The sequence below is a fragment of the Schistocerca gregaria genome, chromosome 1, assembly GCF_023897955.1.
Source record: "Schistocerca gregaria isolate iqSchGreg1 chromosome 1, iqSchGreg1.2, whole genome shotgun sequence".
Classification (NCBI taxonomy): Eukaryota; Metazoa; Arthropoda; class Insecta; order Orthoptera; family Acrididae; genus Schistocerca; species Schistocerca gregaria.
Window position 1 is genome coordinate 1,174,595,355 of NC_064920.1, and position 17,974 is coordinate 1,174,613,328.

Sequence of the window (17,974 nt, forward strand, 5' to 3'; positions counted from 1 at the left end):
CTTGGTGCCAATGATGGTCGTATGCGTATTTGGCGCCGTGCAGGTGAGCGCCACAATCAGGACTGCATACGACCGAGGCACACAGGGCCAACACCCGGCATCATGGTGTGGGGAGTGATCTCCTACACTGGCCGTACACCTCTGGTGATCGTCGAGGGGACACTGAATAGTGCACGGTACATCCAAACAGTCATCGAACCCATCGTTCTACCATTCCTAGACCGGCAAGGGAACTTGCTGTTCCAACAGGACAATGCACGTCCGCATGTATCCCGTGCCACCCAACGTGCTCTAGAAGGTGTAAGTCAACTACCCTGGCCGGCAAGATCTCCGGATCTGTCCCCCATTGAGCATGTTTGGGACTGGATGAAGCGTCGTCTCACGCGGTCTGCACGTCCAGCACGAACGCTGGTCCAACTGAGGCGCCAGGTGGAAATGGCATGGCAAGCCGTTCCACAGGACTACATCCAGCATCTCTAAGATCGTCTCCATGGGAGAATAGCAGCCTGCATTGGATATACACTGTACTAGTGCCGACATTGTGCATGCTCCGTTGCCTGTGTCTATGTGCCTGTGGTTCTGTCAGTGTGATCATGTGATGTATCTGACCCCAGGAATGTGTCAATAAAGTTTCCCCTTCCTGGGACAATGAATTCACGGTGTTCTTATTTAAATTTCCAGGAGTGTATATTGAGCAAGCAGTAAAGGAAACAAAAGAAAAATTCGGAGTAGATATTAAAATCCATGGAGAAGAAATAAAAACTTTGAGGTTCGCCGATGATACCGTAATTCTGTGAGAGACAGCAAAGGACTTGGAAGAGCATTTGAACGGTATGGACGAATATAGATTTATGTATCAGTAAGTCGTTTCTGAAAGTATTTGTTTGGAGTGTAGCCACGTATGGAAGTGAAACATGGACGATAACTAGTTTGGACAAGAAGTGCGCTTAACTGTTGTTTCTGTTTCTCAATGTCTACCCTGAGCACCCAACATCATCTTAACCTGAGGGTAGGAATTCCATCTTAATCACTAGTTTGCACACCATACATACTCTGTTTTAAATATCATTTTACTTTAATCAAATTGTATGTTGCACTGATTTTATGTGACAAGTAAAAAGAATGTGCCACACTGGATTTTTAATCCAGACCCCTGCATTTCATCAGCAGGGATTACACATTACAATTATTACACATCACTGGTAATGTACTGTCCACAGAAGGCAGGAAACTCATTTCAAATTCTGGTCCACCACACACTTTTAACTTGACACATTTAGTATTTTAGGCATGGTTCCTTGTTTTTATTGTTTGAATCTTTTAGGTGTGTTTACATGGTTTATTGTTAGAATTTTATGTTTCTGTTGTGTGTATTGGGGACCAGTCTCTCAAGAGAGTAAATGAGTGTCAAAACCCAACTGGCCATTATATGAGACTGTGATAAGATGCAGAGATTCTGACTTACTTGCAAGTTAGATGGTTGGTCTAATTTTACAATTTCTATATAGTTTCCATCTTTGACAGATTTTGAGTTTCTATACTTTAATAATGTTATAATACATCATTACACTGTAATAACAGAGTATAGCAATCTTTAAAAAAATCAGAGTTTGTATTTTAGACATTCTTAGATGAGGTACATATTCATGTACAAATCTATTGTACAGAGTGTGTCTGTGTGTTTTTATGGAACATATAACAATGAAAACAACAAATTATTGATAAAATTATTTAGCTGTATAAATAAAAAATCTACTCACCAAGCGGTGGCAGAACACACACATAAAAGTCACCCCAAAAGTCACCCCTAGAACCGTGGGTGAGGGGAGACTTACCATATGGCAAGAGAAGGAAATCCCATACAGTAAGCCTCCCCTGACCCGTGGTTCTGGGTGACCTTCCCAAAATCTACCCCTTTTCTCAGACCTTTCCAGTCCTTTTCCTTCACCCTTCTCCCTTCCCCCTCAACCCTTCTGCCTGAAGAAGGGGCCACTGGTTCCGAAAGATTGCCAACCACAACAGTCTTTTTCGTGTGTGTGTTCTGTTGCTGCTTGGTAAGTAGATTTTTTATTTATCCAATTTATAGAACATATGTTTGACAGATTCCACCCTTCTTTTTAATTTAGGGGCTTCACTTTGAAAACAGATAAAATGTATCAGGAAGAAAAAAGTGACCGGGCAATGCTGACTGCAGTGCATCTAGGAGACATTAAAGTAAGTAATTACAACTTCTTGTCTTTTTATATATTATGCAAAAAATTAAGTATTAATGTAATTTGAGGTTTCATTGGATGCTCTGAACTAAAGGCTTTGAAAAAAGTTTTATATATATTGCAATTTTCTTTCATTCAGTGGCAACTCCAGGTAAGAATATCAACAATGTATGAAAAGCAGATTGCTACTTACCATAAAGAAGACACATCCAGTTGCAGACAGGCACAATTAAGACACTCACATAAAGCTTTGGGCCACAGCCGTTGTCAGTAAAAGAAAAACACACACACACACACACACGCACACACACACACACACACACACACACATACACACACAAATGGCCTACTCCAGCATATTGGGCATTCTGGGCTGAAATGCTGGATTTGCAGTCATGTGTGCATGAGGTGTACTTGTTTGTATATTGTGTATGTGTGAATGATCTCTCTCTCTCTCTCTCTCTCTCTCTCTCTCTCTCTCTCTCTCTCTCTCTCTCTGTGTGTGTGTGTGTGTGTGTGTGTGTGTGTGTGTGTGTGTGTGTTTTCCTACAGCATTAATTTTCTTTCATTGGTAAGTAATGTGATTATGGCATTTTTCTGCTCCTTGTGAGTGTTACAGTTGGGGTTACTGTATTAACTATTCTTGATAGCACATACGTTTCACAGGGGAAATGCTCTACATTACGAGTAGGCTTACATTTCTATACACTGTTCATGGTGTCATAAAGAGAACTAGAAAAACACAAGAACAATTGAGAATTACCAGTTTAATAACATTCAAAATTTATAGACTATAGCAGGTTTGAATAAATTCCATGCTTTAATGAAAATTCACCTATTTTTAAGATGTGGTCTCGTTTAGCCCTTACTGATAGTTCGTTTGAAATATTTCACATTGAAACTTTTCTTTTTATGTTACTTGATTACTACATACAATTAATATTATGAACACTTCAGTCTGTCTGTTTTCTGTCTGTAGGCACTGAAAGAACTGATATCAGAGGGTGCTGATCCAAATACGAAGGACTGCAATGGCCAACCCATCATATTACATGCAGCAAAAAATGTGGAAATTCTCAGATATTTGTTGGAAGATGTTCACGTTCCAATAGAAGCCTGTGATAAATGGGGCTACACACCTCTTTTGAGAGCATCATCAAGTGGAAACCTAGATGTGAGTTCCAGTCATACTCATAAGTACCATTATGAGTTAAAATTACTTATTTTGCACAACAGCACCTGATGCTGCACCCAAAAACCTTTCAAACTGTTTTTATTGTATGTTTCCTTTTACAAAAAGATGGATGAGCTGGCCAGTGCTTACCTTCAACAATCTGAAATCTATGAGGGAAACACTCCTCAAGTTCTAGAGCCTGGCAGTAAGTTTTTTTTGTACCTGAGTAAAGGGATTGAATCCTTTAGCAAATTAATGATCACGTTAGTGGAGGAATGCTATAAAATTTCTAATAGAGATAGCAGAAACACTTATAACCAAATTTGTGGCATTTGGAAGCATGGATACCTTTGTGTGGGAAGAATGAAAGAAATAATTGTGGAAGTTGGGGAGAAGGATGGGGAGGGGGGTTGGGAGGGGGTGGGAGGGGGAGGAAGAGCAAGTTGCTTAGAAACCATGTAAAGGAAGGCCCATGAAATATAAGGATCTCTATTTACATAGCTTCTGAGTGTCCCCCCCCCCCCTTTCCCCCTAAGTATTTGGCCAACAAGCCCTTCTATGGTCAACACACACACACACACACACACACACACACACACACACACACACACACACAAATTCAACTTACACACACATGACCACAGTCTTGGGCAGTTGAAGACAGTCTGCTGTACACAATGACAGACAATGTATATGGCAGTATAATGTGAATACTGGAATTAAGCATAATGGTTCAGTCAGAAAAATAAATGGTATGGCTGTTCTTTAATCACAAATATCTCTAAAGTTAATTAGTTTTTGGAAAACTGAAAGAGATTACCAGAAAGACTGTTTGAAAACTTTCTAAGAGTAGTGTCAATTCTCACAGAACTACTGATTAGCTCACACAGTTTTATACAGCATGCTGTTATAATGACTATATTACTGATTTCTTTCCACTAACAAGTTTTCAGTGAAAACTAACAACAGTGTTGCAATCAGCAGGTTAAATGTTGTGACATGAATAATAAAGTTATCTAAAAATCTTGTAAATAAAAATTGGCAGTTTTGAGTGCACACTATGTATGTGTTATGTACAAATATAATGACACAAAAGAGAAAAAAATAGTTATTTGACAGGTAGAGAATAATAGCATGTGGAGTGATTTTACCTTTTTGTGTTTCATCTTCCACAATATTTCTGCCTTTATTCAGACAATTATGAGAATATCTTTTAGAATTATTCCCAGGTGTTGTAATAACACTCTTCAGCATAATTCTTGTCATTAAGGCTGTGAAGTACCTGGTCTCAGCTGGTGCCAACCTCTTGGCCAGAACTGCAATGGGTGAGACAGCACTGCACCTTTCTGCTCGCACTGAGTCCGTGGAGACTTTCCAAATCCTCCAGCAGTCTGGAATTCCAATGGATGTAGTGGATATCCGAGGCAGAACTGTGCTTCACCATGCAGCTCAGTTTTCATGTCCAAACATGGTGGAATACATCCTACAAGGAGGCTGGTGGCCTGTTGACTGCCAAGACAAGAATGGACAGACACCACTGATGTTGACGGCAGACTTCCCAAGAAGTGAGGTACACAGTTATGATGATATATAAGAATCTATTTTATGTTAACTGGGTGTTGAGTTTTACGCTATTTTCTTCATGAACTGTCAGTCACCTTTTAGTGACCTCTCACCCTTTTTTTATCCCATCAAATGGTCCTGTGAAACCTTAGGTGTTCTTTTATGGTTTTCTGTAATTTGATCAGTTTGTGTAATTTTCCTAACCTATCAGTTATTTTGACTATGTCTCTTGATTGAGCAGAATTGCCAAGAATGTAGTTCCATAAAACAACAGGGAGTGAAAATATGTGAAATACAACTTCTTGATTGATCTATGTTTAGGCTACAAGTTTCATCTTATCAACAAATTCATCAGTGTTATATTAGCTGAATTTAATAATTGTAGAATAACAAATAGCTTTTCAATTGGAAAAGCCCCAAATGGATTATTGTCAACTTAATTTCATTATTTATTTGTTCCATTGCTTAACTTATTACACTACACAATATTTAAAAAAAAAAAAAATGAAAACGTACATTAATGTTGGTGTAGAAATTTTCAAGAGTCATTTAGTTTAGTCAGATTACAGTGATATATGACTCAATCGTATGTCTTCCAAAATGCCAGACTTCTGACAAAAAAGACCATATAAAAATACAATGTGTACAACTTTGCTTCCACTGTTTGCTGATATGTGGCAACAAGGGTAAGTAGTGGTCAAAAGAAACAGATCACAGACATCAGGCAATTAGCTTGGACCTCGGTCAACATAACCTCATTCAAACATTAGTTGATTTGTGTCTGCATCCTAAAGTTGTTCTTGATTGAAAATGTCAGTTTATGAGCCTAATTCTCATCATTTGCGGGAGGTGTTACTGTTTTATTTCAGTATTAAGAAAACAGCAGCTGAGCCTCATTGAATGCTCTCAGGTACATATGGTAACGATGTTATTAGTGAAAGACCATGCTGTGAGTGGTTTCAATGCTTCAAGAATGGCGATTTTAACGTCATAGTGGTGGAAGAGAGAATGTTTTTGAAGATGCAAAATTTGGAGACATTACTGAGTGAAGACTCATGTCAAACTCAAGAAGAATTGTCAAGATTAGTGGGAGTGACACAGCAAGCCATTTTAAAACGTCTCAAGGCTATTGGCATGATTCAGAAAGAAGGAACTTGTGTCCTGAGTGAGGTGAAACCAAGAGATATTGAACAATGTTTGTGTGTTTGTGAACAGTTTCATCAGAGGCATGAATGGAAGGGACTTCTGCATTGCATTGTGACTGAGAACAAAAAAGGGGTTCATTCAAAAATGGTTCAAATGGTTCTGAGCACTATGGGACTTAACTTCTGAGGTCATCAGTGCCCTAGAATTTAGAACTACTTAAACCTAACTAACCTAAGGACATCACACACATCCATGCTCGAGGCAGGATTCAAACATGCCACTGTAGCAGTCACGCAGTTCCAGACTGTAGCGCCTAGAACCACTCGGCCACCCCAGCCAGCAGTGGTTCATTGTGATAACCCTAAATGCAAAAAATGATGGGGCTATCCTGGCCATGCTTCCATGTCGACAGCCAAACCGAATATTCACGGCTTCAAGATCATGCTCTGCATTTGGTGGGACCAGCTTGGCATTGTGTACTATGAGGCGTTAAAACCAAGTGAAACAAGCACAGGTGCTCATTATTGAACCCAATTAATGTGTTTGAGCAGAGCATTAAAAGACAAATGGTCGCAATACAGGAAGAGGCACGATAAAGTAATTTTGCAGCACGACAACGCTCAACCCCACATTGCAAAAGAGGTCAAAACTTATTTGGAAACATTAAAATGGGAAGTCCTACCCCACTCGCTGTATTCTCCAGACATTTCTCCCTCTGACTATCACCTGTTTAGATCAATGGTGCATGGCCTGGCTGACAAACACTTCTGATCTCATGAAGAAGTCACAGATTGTATCGATTCATGGATTGCTTCAAAAGGTGTACAGGATTTGTACACTACCCAAAAGCTGGGAGAAAGTAGTGGCCAGCAATGGAAAATACTTTGAATAATACGTGTGTAATCAATTTGTTTCATTAAAGTCTCAAATGTTGGGGAAAAAACAGCAGAAGCAAAGTAGTACACCTTGTATTTCATGCTTATATTGATAAAATTTATTTGTTCCCAGCAGCTTTTATGTAATAATTCATTGTTATTGCTATTATCTTTCTTAACTTATGATCTACTGCTCTAACTAGAAACACAAGAAAACAGACAATCTTAAATAAATACGTTTTATTGGGTCACAGAATGACAATAAAAATATGTGAAAACAGAGAGTAATCACACAACTGGAAGACATTTAACAGCTGAGGTCTCAGAGGCTGTAGTACACACATATAAATTCCTGGCAAGTGCAGCTGTGCATACATGTCAGACTGGGTGATTGCTGTAAGTAATCGGGCTGTCCCTAACAGTTGCCTTGGTCACATTGTGGTTTGTTGTTTGAATACTGGCCATAGTGACCCGACTTATGCTTCTGGTAGATGTAGTACCACCGGGTTACTGCACTTCTGTTCCCTTGCTGGGTTTAAGGACCAGGCATCACCATCTATGATGCTGCAGCCACTGAGATGTCCATGGTGTCTGTGGTGGCAGCCAAAGATGCAAGAAGTTGCTGATCAACTGGAACCCATGTATATTGACAGAGGGGATTTGGACTACTATCCTGAGCACGTGATAAACGGGACTGATGATGGAAGGGAGGCCATCTTGACACCAGGGTCAACGACAAAGGGCACCGCTCAGGAAACAATACTGATGAACTAGTGAGGAAATGCACTGGAAGTAGCAAACTGGCTGCCATCCCTGCTGCCTGTGGTGCAGGCTTAGTGCAGTTTTAATTGATTTGCTGCAGAACTTTTGAACAAGTTCTCTGTTGTAATATAATAAATTTCCTTGAGACCGAAAAGCTACTGAACACGAATCAGCATGGTTTTAGAAAACATCATGCGTGAAATTCAGCTTGCTCTTTTCTCAAATCATATACTGTGAACTGTGGATGGAGGACAACAGTCAGATTCCATATTTTTTCTGATACGGTGTTAGTGGTCTCCTCAGTGGCACATCCATGTCATTTAGATATCTGGGCAAAACATTGCAAAGCAATTTGAAATACAAAGAGCATGTGAAGATTGTGGTTGGATAGGCAAATAGTCCTCTTTGGTTTATTGGAAGAATTTTGGGAAAGCAGGATTCATATGTAAAGGAGAACACATATAGGCCACTAATGCTACCTACTCTTGAATACAGTTTGATGTTTATAATCCAGATCTAGTTGGATTAAAGGAAGACATTGAAGCAATTCAGAAGTGGGCTGCTAGATTTGTTACCAACAGGTTCAAACAATATCCAAGTAACATGGAGATGCCCGTCCGGTTAGCTGTGCAGTTTAATGACTTCTTTCCAGGCGGGAAGATATGCCGGTCCCAGGCACGAATCTACCCAGCAGATTAGTGCTGAGGGGCGGTGTGCTGGCCAGTCTGTGGATGGTTTTTAAGGCAGTTTTCCATCTGCCTCGGCAAATGCGGGCTGGTTTCCATTATTCTGCCTCAGTTAAAATATGGCGGTGATTGCTGCACAAACACTTTCTCCACATATGAGTACACCATAATCACTCTACCATGCCTGGTGTGAGTTGTGCCCGGAAAGGGTGGGGGGGGGGGGGGGGGTGGTCCACTGGGGGCCAAATCCCACCATAACCCTGGGTTCGGTGTGGGGTGGCGGTGGGGTTTGTGGACTGCTGTAGCCTGTTGGTGGGTGGCTATGAGCTAAGGCAGGGACAAAGCCCCTCTGTCGTTTCTAGGTCCCCAGTTCCATACAATACAATACAATATAACATGGAGATGCTTCAGGAACTCAAATGGGAATCCCCCCGAGGGAAGGTGCTTATACTTTGTACTAATAGATCTGCTAACTTTTCCTCTCTTCTCCTTTTCAGGTGAAAGCCGTGAGAAGTGTATGCCTGTCTTCCTGTAGCAGCTACTGGAACAGCATCAATATGAGATTTTGCATCCATCTGAAGGAGCCTCCCTACATCTATGTTGTTCACTTTACAGCAGAGTTAACCCAGAGCTTTTCGTGGTGCCACAGAACCTTCACACACCTCACTCTTGTGTGTTCAATAGCTGCTCCTGTTTTATCCATTCCACCCTTAATACTGTATTTTTCATTTTTAACCAGGCTATTTCCAGCTCTCCCAACTACCAACACCTGAGCTCTTTTGCTGAAATTCTTTCATATTGATCATACATTTTTCCTGTAGTTGTTGACCTACAGCCCTCTCGTGACTCCTGTTTAGTAGCAGTACTCTTCTTTTCCTGTTCTGTTCTCAACTATGTTGGATCCTTTAGTGATGCATGGGTTTTAAAGGCAGACAGCAGAAATGAGAGACACATCAATAGTTATATATAAAAAAAGTTTACTTAACCCAATGAGTTGCCAAATACAATTCAGTCAAATTCAAAGCACAATTCCAGAGAGTGCCACTGTTTTTAGCTGACTCCATTATGCTGTAGTAACTGATATAGAGGGCTGTGTACAGGCAGGTAATTGAATTATTGCTTTTTTGAATAATTAATAGAATATGACCCAATCTTTTAACTAAGCTTAAAATACATCAAGAATAAATTTTCTCCCTGTAAATAAATCTGCAAAGTAAGGAGAAAAGGCCACGATTTAATGAAAGGAATGTATTTTTTTGTGCTCAGGTAAAGAACTTTCTAGAGAAATGTTAATATATTGAAACTGTAAAGCAAGTTGAAGGCAGTTGCCACAATTTGTTTGAGCTGTGAGCTGTCTCTCTCTCTCTCTCTCTCTCTCTCTCTCTCTCTCTCTCTCTCTCTCTCTCTCTCTCTCTCTTGTTTATTTTCAATGGCTGTTTCACAAATGTAAGAGTCGCTCTGTAATGTTTGGCAAATAATTATGCTAATTTAATTTCAAAAGCTGTGTTTTAATTAAGACTGTACTTTCCTTTTTTATTAATTCCACATATCAAATTATTATGCTACATTTTAGAAATTTTTCATGCTCCAGCGAAGGAGAGTTGCTGGTGAATTGTTCAGTGGCTGCAGCTGAATGCTACTAGTATTCAGTCAGCTATTACTTTATAATACTTTTATTTCAGCATCCATGAGATCTCTTTTACCGCTCTTTTCTATCAATATCTGGGCAATGTAATTAAGCAAAATGCATAATTTTTAGGTTGGTCACTGGCCTCTAAACAATGCCGTCGGTCAATGTTCTCATCGGCCTGGTGGCAGTCTGATGCTGGTTGGTGGAATATATAGTTTCATCAACAATTAAAAATTTTTTATGCACCATTTTTCCATTTCAGGAGCATTGCCACAAAATTTATTTGCTTTTGCTGGTGGAAATGCTTCCAAAATGGAAAAATGGTGCATAGAAAATTTTTACTTGTTCATGAAATTATATCATTGGAAGGTGATAAAACTGCTGACATTGGTTTGACACTAGAAGCAATAAAAATCTTTTAGTTTTTAAGTATTTGCTGAGTATAAGTAGTAGTTAGGAAGTTTTTCTGTGTGTTTCCATGAAAGCATTTTTATGTTGTCAAAAGTAACTCTATGTAATGAAAAAATATCACTATGGCACTAAAACTGTGAAATATGGAAATGAGGAGTAAGTATTTTGTCAGTGAAAAAAATCATTTTTAGCATTAGTTATATGAAGTCTAGAAGTTTGACAAATTTATTATGGAAGATAGTTTTGTATGGCTCATTTAAATTACAGGATAAGGGAAAGTGATTAAAAAAGTCAAATGAGAACTCAAGTTATGTTTTCATAATTTGTTGACTAGTACAAACATAATCAGATGACCCGTTACCTGCAATTATGTGTATATGGAACAAGAGACAAAAATAAAAATACGTTCCCTTCATTAAATTGTGACCTTTTCTCCTCATTTTGCAGATTTATTTACAGGAAGAATATTTATTCTTAATGTATTTTAAGCTTAATTAAAAGATTGGGGAATATTCTATTAATTATTCAAGAAAGCAACATTTCATATTGTTCTGATAACAAAGGGGGCTAATGATAGCTTGTGGCAGCCACCTATTCAGTTTGACAGGGACATTGCCTGTGCCTGCCAAGGAGGGCATGTCCATAAGGCAACCATTGGTTGATAGCCGGGATTGCTATAAAGCTGCCTCTGGTAGCACTACTCATAAAATTCGTTCCAGCTTCAGAACTCTTGGTGAATAGACACATGCCTGGCATGGTGTCTGTAGCAAATGACACCACATTCCCACCCACACCCAAAACCTCCTCATCATTATTGTGTACTGGCTTTGCATGTACAGCAGCAGATGGCAAGGGGGAGGGGGGTGGGGGTAAGCTCTGGTCTGGAGATAGATGTCGCTGAGGAGGCAGGAGCTAGAACTGTGGTTGATGGGGCATGCTCCTGCTTGCACCTGGGCATTAGCCTTGTGATTGATTGGGAACACCAACTGAGAAACCAATCATAGGGTGCACATCTTCTGCAATTGATGATATTGCAATGATGACTGATGGGTCCTCAGAGGCATTCAAGGGCTGCTGACTCTGGAGTGACATTGACAGTGGGTGTCAATGTCCTTGGTTGATGGGGCATGATCCTGCCTGCACCCGGGCATTAGCCTTGTGATTGACTGGGAACACCAACTGAGAAACCAGTCATAGGGTGCACATCTTCTGCAACTGATGATATTGCAACGATGACTGATGGGTCCTCGGAGGCATTCAAGGGCTGCTGAATCTGGAGTGACATTGACAGTGGGTGTCAATGTCCTTGTGGTCTCTTTCTTTGGCCCCAAGGTGAATCGATGTCCATGTGGCCCCCGTCCTACATCAGCAGTGGAGAATCTAAGAGAGACAAGGGCTCCAGCTCTGAAACTGGGAAATTTGTGGCAGGATTATGCAGCCAACAGGAGAAGAGCTGATTCTGGTGTTGCCTGTGCAGCCTGAATGAACCCTGTATAAGATAAACAGAACCTCCCAAGAATTGAATGTTGCTGCTGCATTCACAGTGTCTGCTTCTGCAAAGATTCAGAAAAATACGTTATCATTGATAATAAATTTAATGTGCTGCAGAAGAAGGGGTGACTGCTGCATTGGTGCAGCTTTGCTCTGTGTAGACATCCATGTGACAGTTCTGCAGATGACTTGCAGTAGCCTGGCTGGGAATGGTATGAGGAGCAGATGTGGGAGGCACACAATGTGTGTCCATTTTCTGCTTAACAGTTCTCACAAAATGGTCTACTTCGCTGTTTGATTGTGGGTGGAATGGAGAACTTGTAATGTGTTGAAGATCATAGGCATTACAAAATTGCTTGAAGTCTGCCCAGAAAAACTGTGTCTGTTGTGTGTGAGTGTCACTTATGGGAGACCTCTAACACAAAAAAAACTGATGTGAGAGTTTTTATAGTGTTACCCATTGTGGTTGATTGCATTTGTGTCACAAATGGGAATTTCCTGTAAGCGCCCACAGTAGTTGATGATCAGATGTTCTGAAATGATCTGCAACAGCAGTGTGTAGTCTATGCCCAGGGACACTGGGCTCAGACCAACTGGAGAACTTTTGAGACGGAGGAGCCTGGTGCTTCACACATGCATGACGATGAGACGATAACTATTCAATCTGTGGGTCCCTCTCTACCCACATACCATGGCATCATGTGAGCTGCTGTGTACACACTATGCCCCAATCACCTTGATGCAAAAGATGAATGACTTCCTTCTGGAGAGACTCTTGAACTGTCGCACACAATTGATCACTATCTGAGTGAATCAGAACTACACTCTGTTGTACAGACAAACTATGCCAAAGTGCAAAGTATCTGTGAATCACTGGACTGCAAACAGCTTTGGCTGAATGCGGCCAACAAGTGTGGATTTACTGTAGCAAAACTTGTAGTTCGGGAACTGCAGCCATCACCTGAGCTATCTGAGGATGAATTATTGGGGCTCCATTGACAGTTTTCAGTCCTGCGCATCAATATGGAAACGAGGTCTTCAGTTGCAGTGAACACTATATTGTTGCTAACTGGTAGATGAGGGAGGGTATTTGCACTGGAATGTTTGGTTTTCAGTCCATACATGATTTTATACTGATAATCTGACAAAATCAAAGACCACCATGACAGCTTCAGCATAGTGCATGGTGGTGTTGGCTTGGAAGGTCTGAATAATGATGTAGGTGGCTTGTGGTCTGTCCCTATGTAAAATTTCCTTCCATAAATATACTCGTGGAATTTCATCTCACTGTACGTAATGGCAAGAGCTTCCTTCTCTATCTGAGAATGATTGCAAGCCTTGGTCAAGAGCTTTGATGGAAAAGAGCAGTTTGTCTGTTCATAGATCCAACTGTTTGTGAATATACTGTACAAATTTTGTATGAGGAAGTGTTGACCACTAGAATGTCTGGTTTCATGGGGTCCAAATGGATTAAACAATGATTGCTCAACGAAATTTCTTTCAGTCACTAAAAGCAGTTTGACAACTCCCATGAACTCAAAAATAGGACATTTTCCTGAGTAATCTGTGCAGTGAAGTAGTAACCTGCAATGTATTCAGAATGTCATAATTGTAGTAAATGAGTTTCTCTAGTACAGATTGAAATTCATTTATGTTGTGAGGTGCTGGGAGATCACAAATTGCAGTTAAATGAGACTGTGAAGGCTGGATGCCCTGAGCATGGATGATATGGCCTAAATATTGTATATCAGCCTGAAAAAAGAGAATACTTGTCTATGTTGCACTTGAGACCAGGAGCAGAGAGAACTTGAAATAAACTTCTGGAGTAGAAAGATGTGCCTAGGGAGTATGATCCAAGACCATAATATCATCTAAACAGTTCATGCATAAAGGCACTGTAGCAGTCAGTTGTTCAAGACAGTTCTGAAAAATTGGAGGCACTGAAGCACTACTGAATGGCAAGTGTAAATCTTGAATAACCCCATGTTGGTGTCCACCACAAAAAAATTCGTTGAGTGCTCATCCAGTGAAATTTGAAAATGGGAATCCTGTAAGTATATTTTGAAGAAGAAGCAATCTGCTCCTAATATATCCATCAGGCCATGGTAACAGAAATGAATCAATCACTGTTTAGGGATTCAACATTGAATTAAAATCAGTCCAAAAATCAGTACACATTCTTAATCCACCAGCTGATGGCTACAAGAGGAGATACCCAGTGACTAGCTGCTATTGAGTGATTATGCCTTTGTCCCGCCAGTTTAACAATTGTTGTGACACTTGATCTGCAATTGCTTGCGGGGTGGGCTGTGCCTTATAAAACTGAGAGTGTGCATTTTCCTCTGTTGTGTAATATGAGCCTCAAAATTACTTGCTTTGCCTAGGCCATCCTAAAAAAGTTTACTAAAGTCTTCACAAATTTTGAAGCACTATCCTGAGACACTGAGGAATTCACAGAAAACACATTGTCTTGAATTTGCAACCCAAGAAGATGAAAAGAATCAATACCAATGATGTTTTGAGTGTTCTTCGAACAGAACACTGTGAATGAATCTGTCTTGTCTTTGTAACATTGCATGCAGACTTAAAACACCAAGAACTGAGATATCAAGGTCGTTATAAGCTGAAAGTGTTGCCTGTGACTTGTACAATTTACGCTTTCCTGTGAGTTCATTTGTGCATCTGTTCAAAATTGCCACTGAAGTTCTTGTATCTAAATGTATGTGCATGTTGTGATTAGCAGTCTGTAAAGTGACAGAAAGTTGGTTTGAGTGTTGCTGAATTGGAGAAGCATTCTAAGACTTCTTTGACACAGATTCTGGCAATGTCTTTGCACTATGACTAGCACTAGATGGCTTTGAAAGTACAACATTGCCATTCATGGACTGACACTTTGAATAGGAAACGGATCACTTGTGAGACTTGAGACTTTTGCTTTTGTAAAAACAGTGCACACGTCCTTGCATTCCATAATGGAAACACTTTGCACATGGCAAGAACATGTCTGTCACTTGTATGACATGAAGCACAGAGGGCACTGAGTGCCATCTGCCTAGGTTGCTGCTGTTGTTGTATAAGGCACTGTCCTGGCTCTGAATTGGAATGATTCAGTGTGTGAACTGGGCACACAGCCTGTTTGTTGTCAACTTTTTTACAGAAATGTCAGGAGAACCAAAGTCTACCACAGCACTATCATAAGAGTCCTGTGACTTGATTAATTGTAATATCCGCTTAAAACTTAGGTCTAAGTACTTAAATAATTTTTCCCTAATTCTAGAGTCATGGCACATTCTGGGTGATAGTGTCTTGGACTGTGGTGACACTGTAATATCTACCACATCCACATATAAACTTGCAATGTCTGGTCAGACCTTGTAAATCAGCTACTCACTGTTGGTGAGTTTGATGAGGTTGTCTACATAAGCGTAAAAACTTGTAAAAAGCAATAATCATGATCACTTGTTCATCAGAGTATTTGTCTAATGCAACAATAAAGTTCACATGCACACCTGTACACTACAATGCCTTTTTTGCAAAAAATGTTATTTTGTACCCATAACTTGAATACCATGTGCAGTGAAGTGAGCCTAGAGCTGAGCATGTTGTAGAAGGCAGTCCTCCTACAGTGCTCTGAATGTCCAGAATTGTCATGCACAGAGAGACAAGTGGTGCTTCTTGTGGCACTGCTAGCGATACTGTTAAGTTTGTTTGGAATTGCAGTAACTACATCATTCCTGCAATAAATTGTTGAATTTTCTGGGCCTGCAACAGAAGAGACAGTTCCTAGAAGTAACTTCAAGTGTATTCCAGGGAAGTGTGTTATGACCTTTGCTTTTATTGTTGAATATCAGTGACTTTTTAGACAATATTTTTCAATTGTAACCAAACACATTGCCTTTTGATTCACTATTTTCTTTTAATTGTTGCACTGTGACTGTTGCTTTGTTGCTTGTTTTCTTTGTTGTACTGCATACGTGTCATCTTACTGGGTAGAAAAATTACAATCTGCATCATCACAGTAAATTTTTAAATGAATTGTAGCTTTTTATGCTAATCTTGTAGTTAATGAGTATATTTTTCTATTCAGGTAACATTACCCCTTTGGATCATCTTTATTTTTCTTTTTTTTCCATTATTAATTATATTATCTACTAATTACATTTTATACTTTCTACTCCCTCACTACCATGGTTTCAAGGCAGATAAATTGCTTCATGCTTGTCCCTTTCTTTACCAAAATCCTTCTCTATTCCAGTGCCTTTAAAACCTCATAAAATCATAAGTAGGTAGCTTCCTCTCACTCAGTGAACGTATGTAAGAATCTCTGAACCATGCTGTTGTTTCTCATGTTTGTGGATCATTATCATTCACTGCAGGTGAGGTCGAGCCTGTCAAACTGTTTTACAAGTTAGAGCTTTTATTGGTTGACTTTAATTTTCAATTCTTATGCACACATTATGAAGAACTGAGTCTCCTTTCTATCAGTTATCCCTTTGCACTCTGTAATGCAGACACAGAGCGTCTTTCTGTACTCTTATTTAAATTGCCTCTGCCTGGGTGGCGAGCATACCACAGAGAATCATGCGAGTCTGTAGAAAAAATGAGGCCACTGAACAGCAAAGAGTGGAATTTCATTCAAATATTTTTACATAAGCATTCCAATACAAAAGTTTTCATTGTGTGTTTCCATTGTCATTTCAGCCAAATTCTCCATAAATGAATCACTGGCATCATCAGAATCATTTCCACCCTTGTTTTTATGTAGACATTCCTCTAAAATCTCTACAATCTCTTCCTCAGAAAGGAGTGTGTGTGAAAAACTAGCCATTTTGTGCCTAGTAACTTGGAAATAATAATTACAACCTTTCTCTCAACACAACTGATACATCTACATCTACATCTACATCCATACTCCGCAAGCCACCTGACGGTGTGTGGCGGAGGGTACCCTGAGTACCTCTATCGGTTCTCCCTTCTATTCCAGTCTCGTATTGTACTTGGAAAGAAGGATTGTCGGTATGCTTCTGTGTGGGCTCTAATCTCTCTGATTTTATCCTCATGGTCTCTTCGCGAGATATACGTAGGAGGGAGCAATATACTGCTTGACTCATCGGTGAAGGTATGTTCTCGAAACTTTAACAAAAGCCCGTACCGAGCTACTGAGCGTCTCTCCTGCAGAGTCTTCCACTGGAGTTTATCTATCATCTCCGTAACGCTTTCGCAATTACTAAATGATCCTGTAACGAAGCGCGCTGCTCTCCGTTGGATCTTCTCTATCTCTTCTATCAACCCTACCTGGTGCGGATCCCACACTGCTGAGCAGTATTCAAGCATTGGGCGAACAAGCGTACTGTAACCTACTTCCTTTGTTGTCGGATTGCATTTCCTTAAGATTCTTCCAATGAATCTCAGTCTGGCATCTGCTTTACCGACGATCAACTTTATATGATCATTCCATTTTAAATCACTCCTAATGAGTACTCCCAGATAATTTATGGAATTAACTACTTCCAGTTGCTGACCTGCTATTTTGTAGCTAAATGATAAGGGACCTATCTTTCTATGTATTCGCATCACATTACACTTGTCTACATTGAGATTCAATTGCCATTCCGTGCACCATGCGTCAATTCGCTGCAGATCCTCCTGCATTTCAGTACAATTTTCCATTGTTGCAACCTCTCGATACACCACAGCATCATCTGCAAAAAGCCTCAGTGAACTTCCGATGTCATCCACCAGGTCATTTATGTATATTGTGAATAGCAACGGTCCTATGACACTCCCCTGCAGCACACCTGAAATCACTCTTACTTCGGAAGACTTCTCTCCATTGAGAATGATATGCTGCGTTCTGTTATCTAGGAACTCCTCAATCCAATCACACAATTGATCTGATAGTCCGTATGCTCTTACTTTGTTCATTAAACGACTGTGGGGAACTGTGTCTAACGCCTTGCGGAAGTCAAGAAACACGGCATCTACCTGTGAACCCGTGTCTAAGGCCCTCTGAGTGTCGTGGA

At 40.1% G+C, this 17,974-nt stretch overlaps 2 protein-coding genes across 2 annotated transcripts in view; both read left to right on the plus strand.

Annotated features, from left to right (window-relative positions):
* The window catches only part of LOC126284419 (serine/threonine-protein phosphatase 6 regulatory ankyrin repeat subunit C-like), a 591,030-nt gene that overhangs the window by 16,305 nt on the left and 556,751 nt on the right, over positions 1 to 17,974 (plus strand). The gene's annotated exons all lie outside the window — the stretch shown is intronic.
* The window catches only part of LOC126284427 (serine/threonine-protein phosphatase 6 regulatory ankyrin repeat subunit B-like), a 254,964-nt gene that overhangs the window by 14,164 nt on the left and 222,826 nt on the right, over positions 1 to 17,974 (plus strand). Inside the window, exons 3-5 of the mRNA XM_049983349.1 lie at positions 2,127 to 2,214; positions 3,193 to 3,387; positions 4,658 to 4,957. Of these exons, the coding sequence (XP_049839306.1) occupies positions 2,152 to 2,214; positions 3,193 to 3,387; positions 4,658 to 4,957 (558 nt within the window). The 5' untranslated portion in view covers positions 2,127 to 2,151. The remainder of the gene's footprint in view (positions 1 to 2,126; positions 2,215 to 3,192; positions 3,388 to 4,657; positions 4,958 to 17,974) is intronic.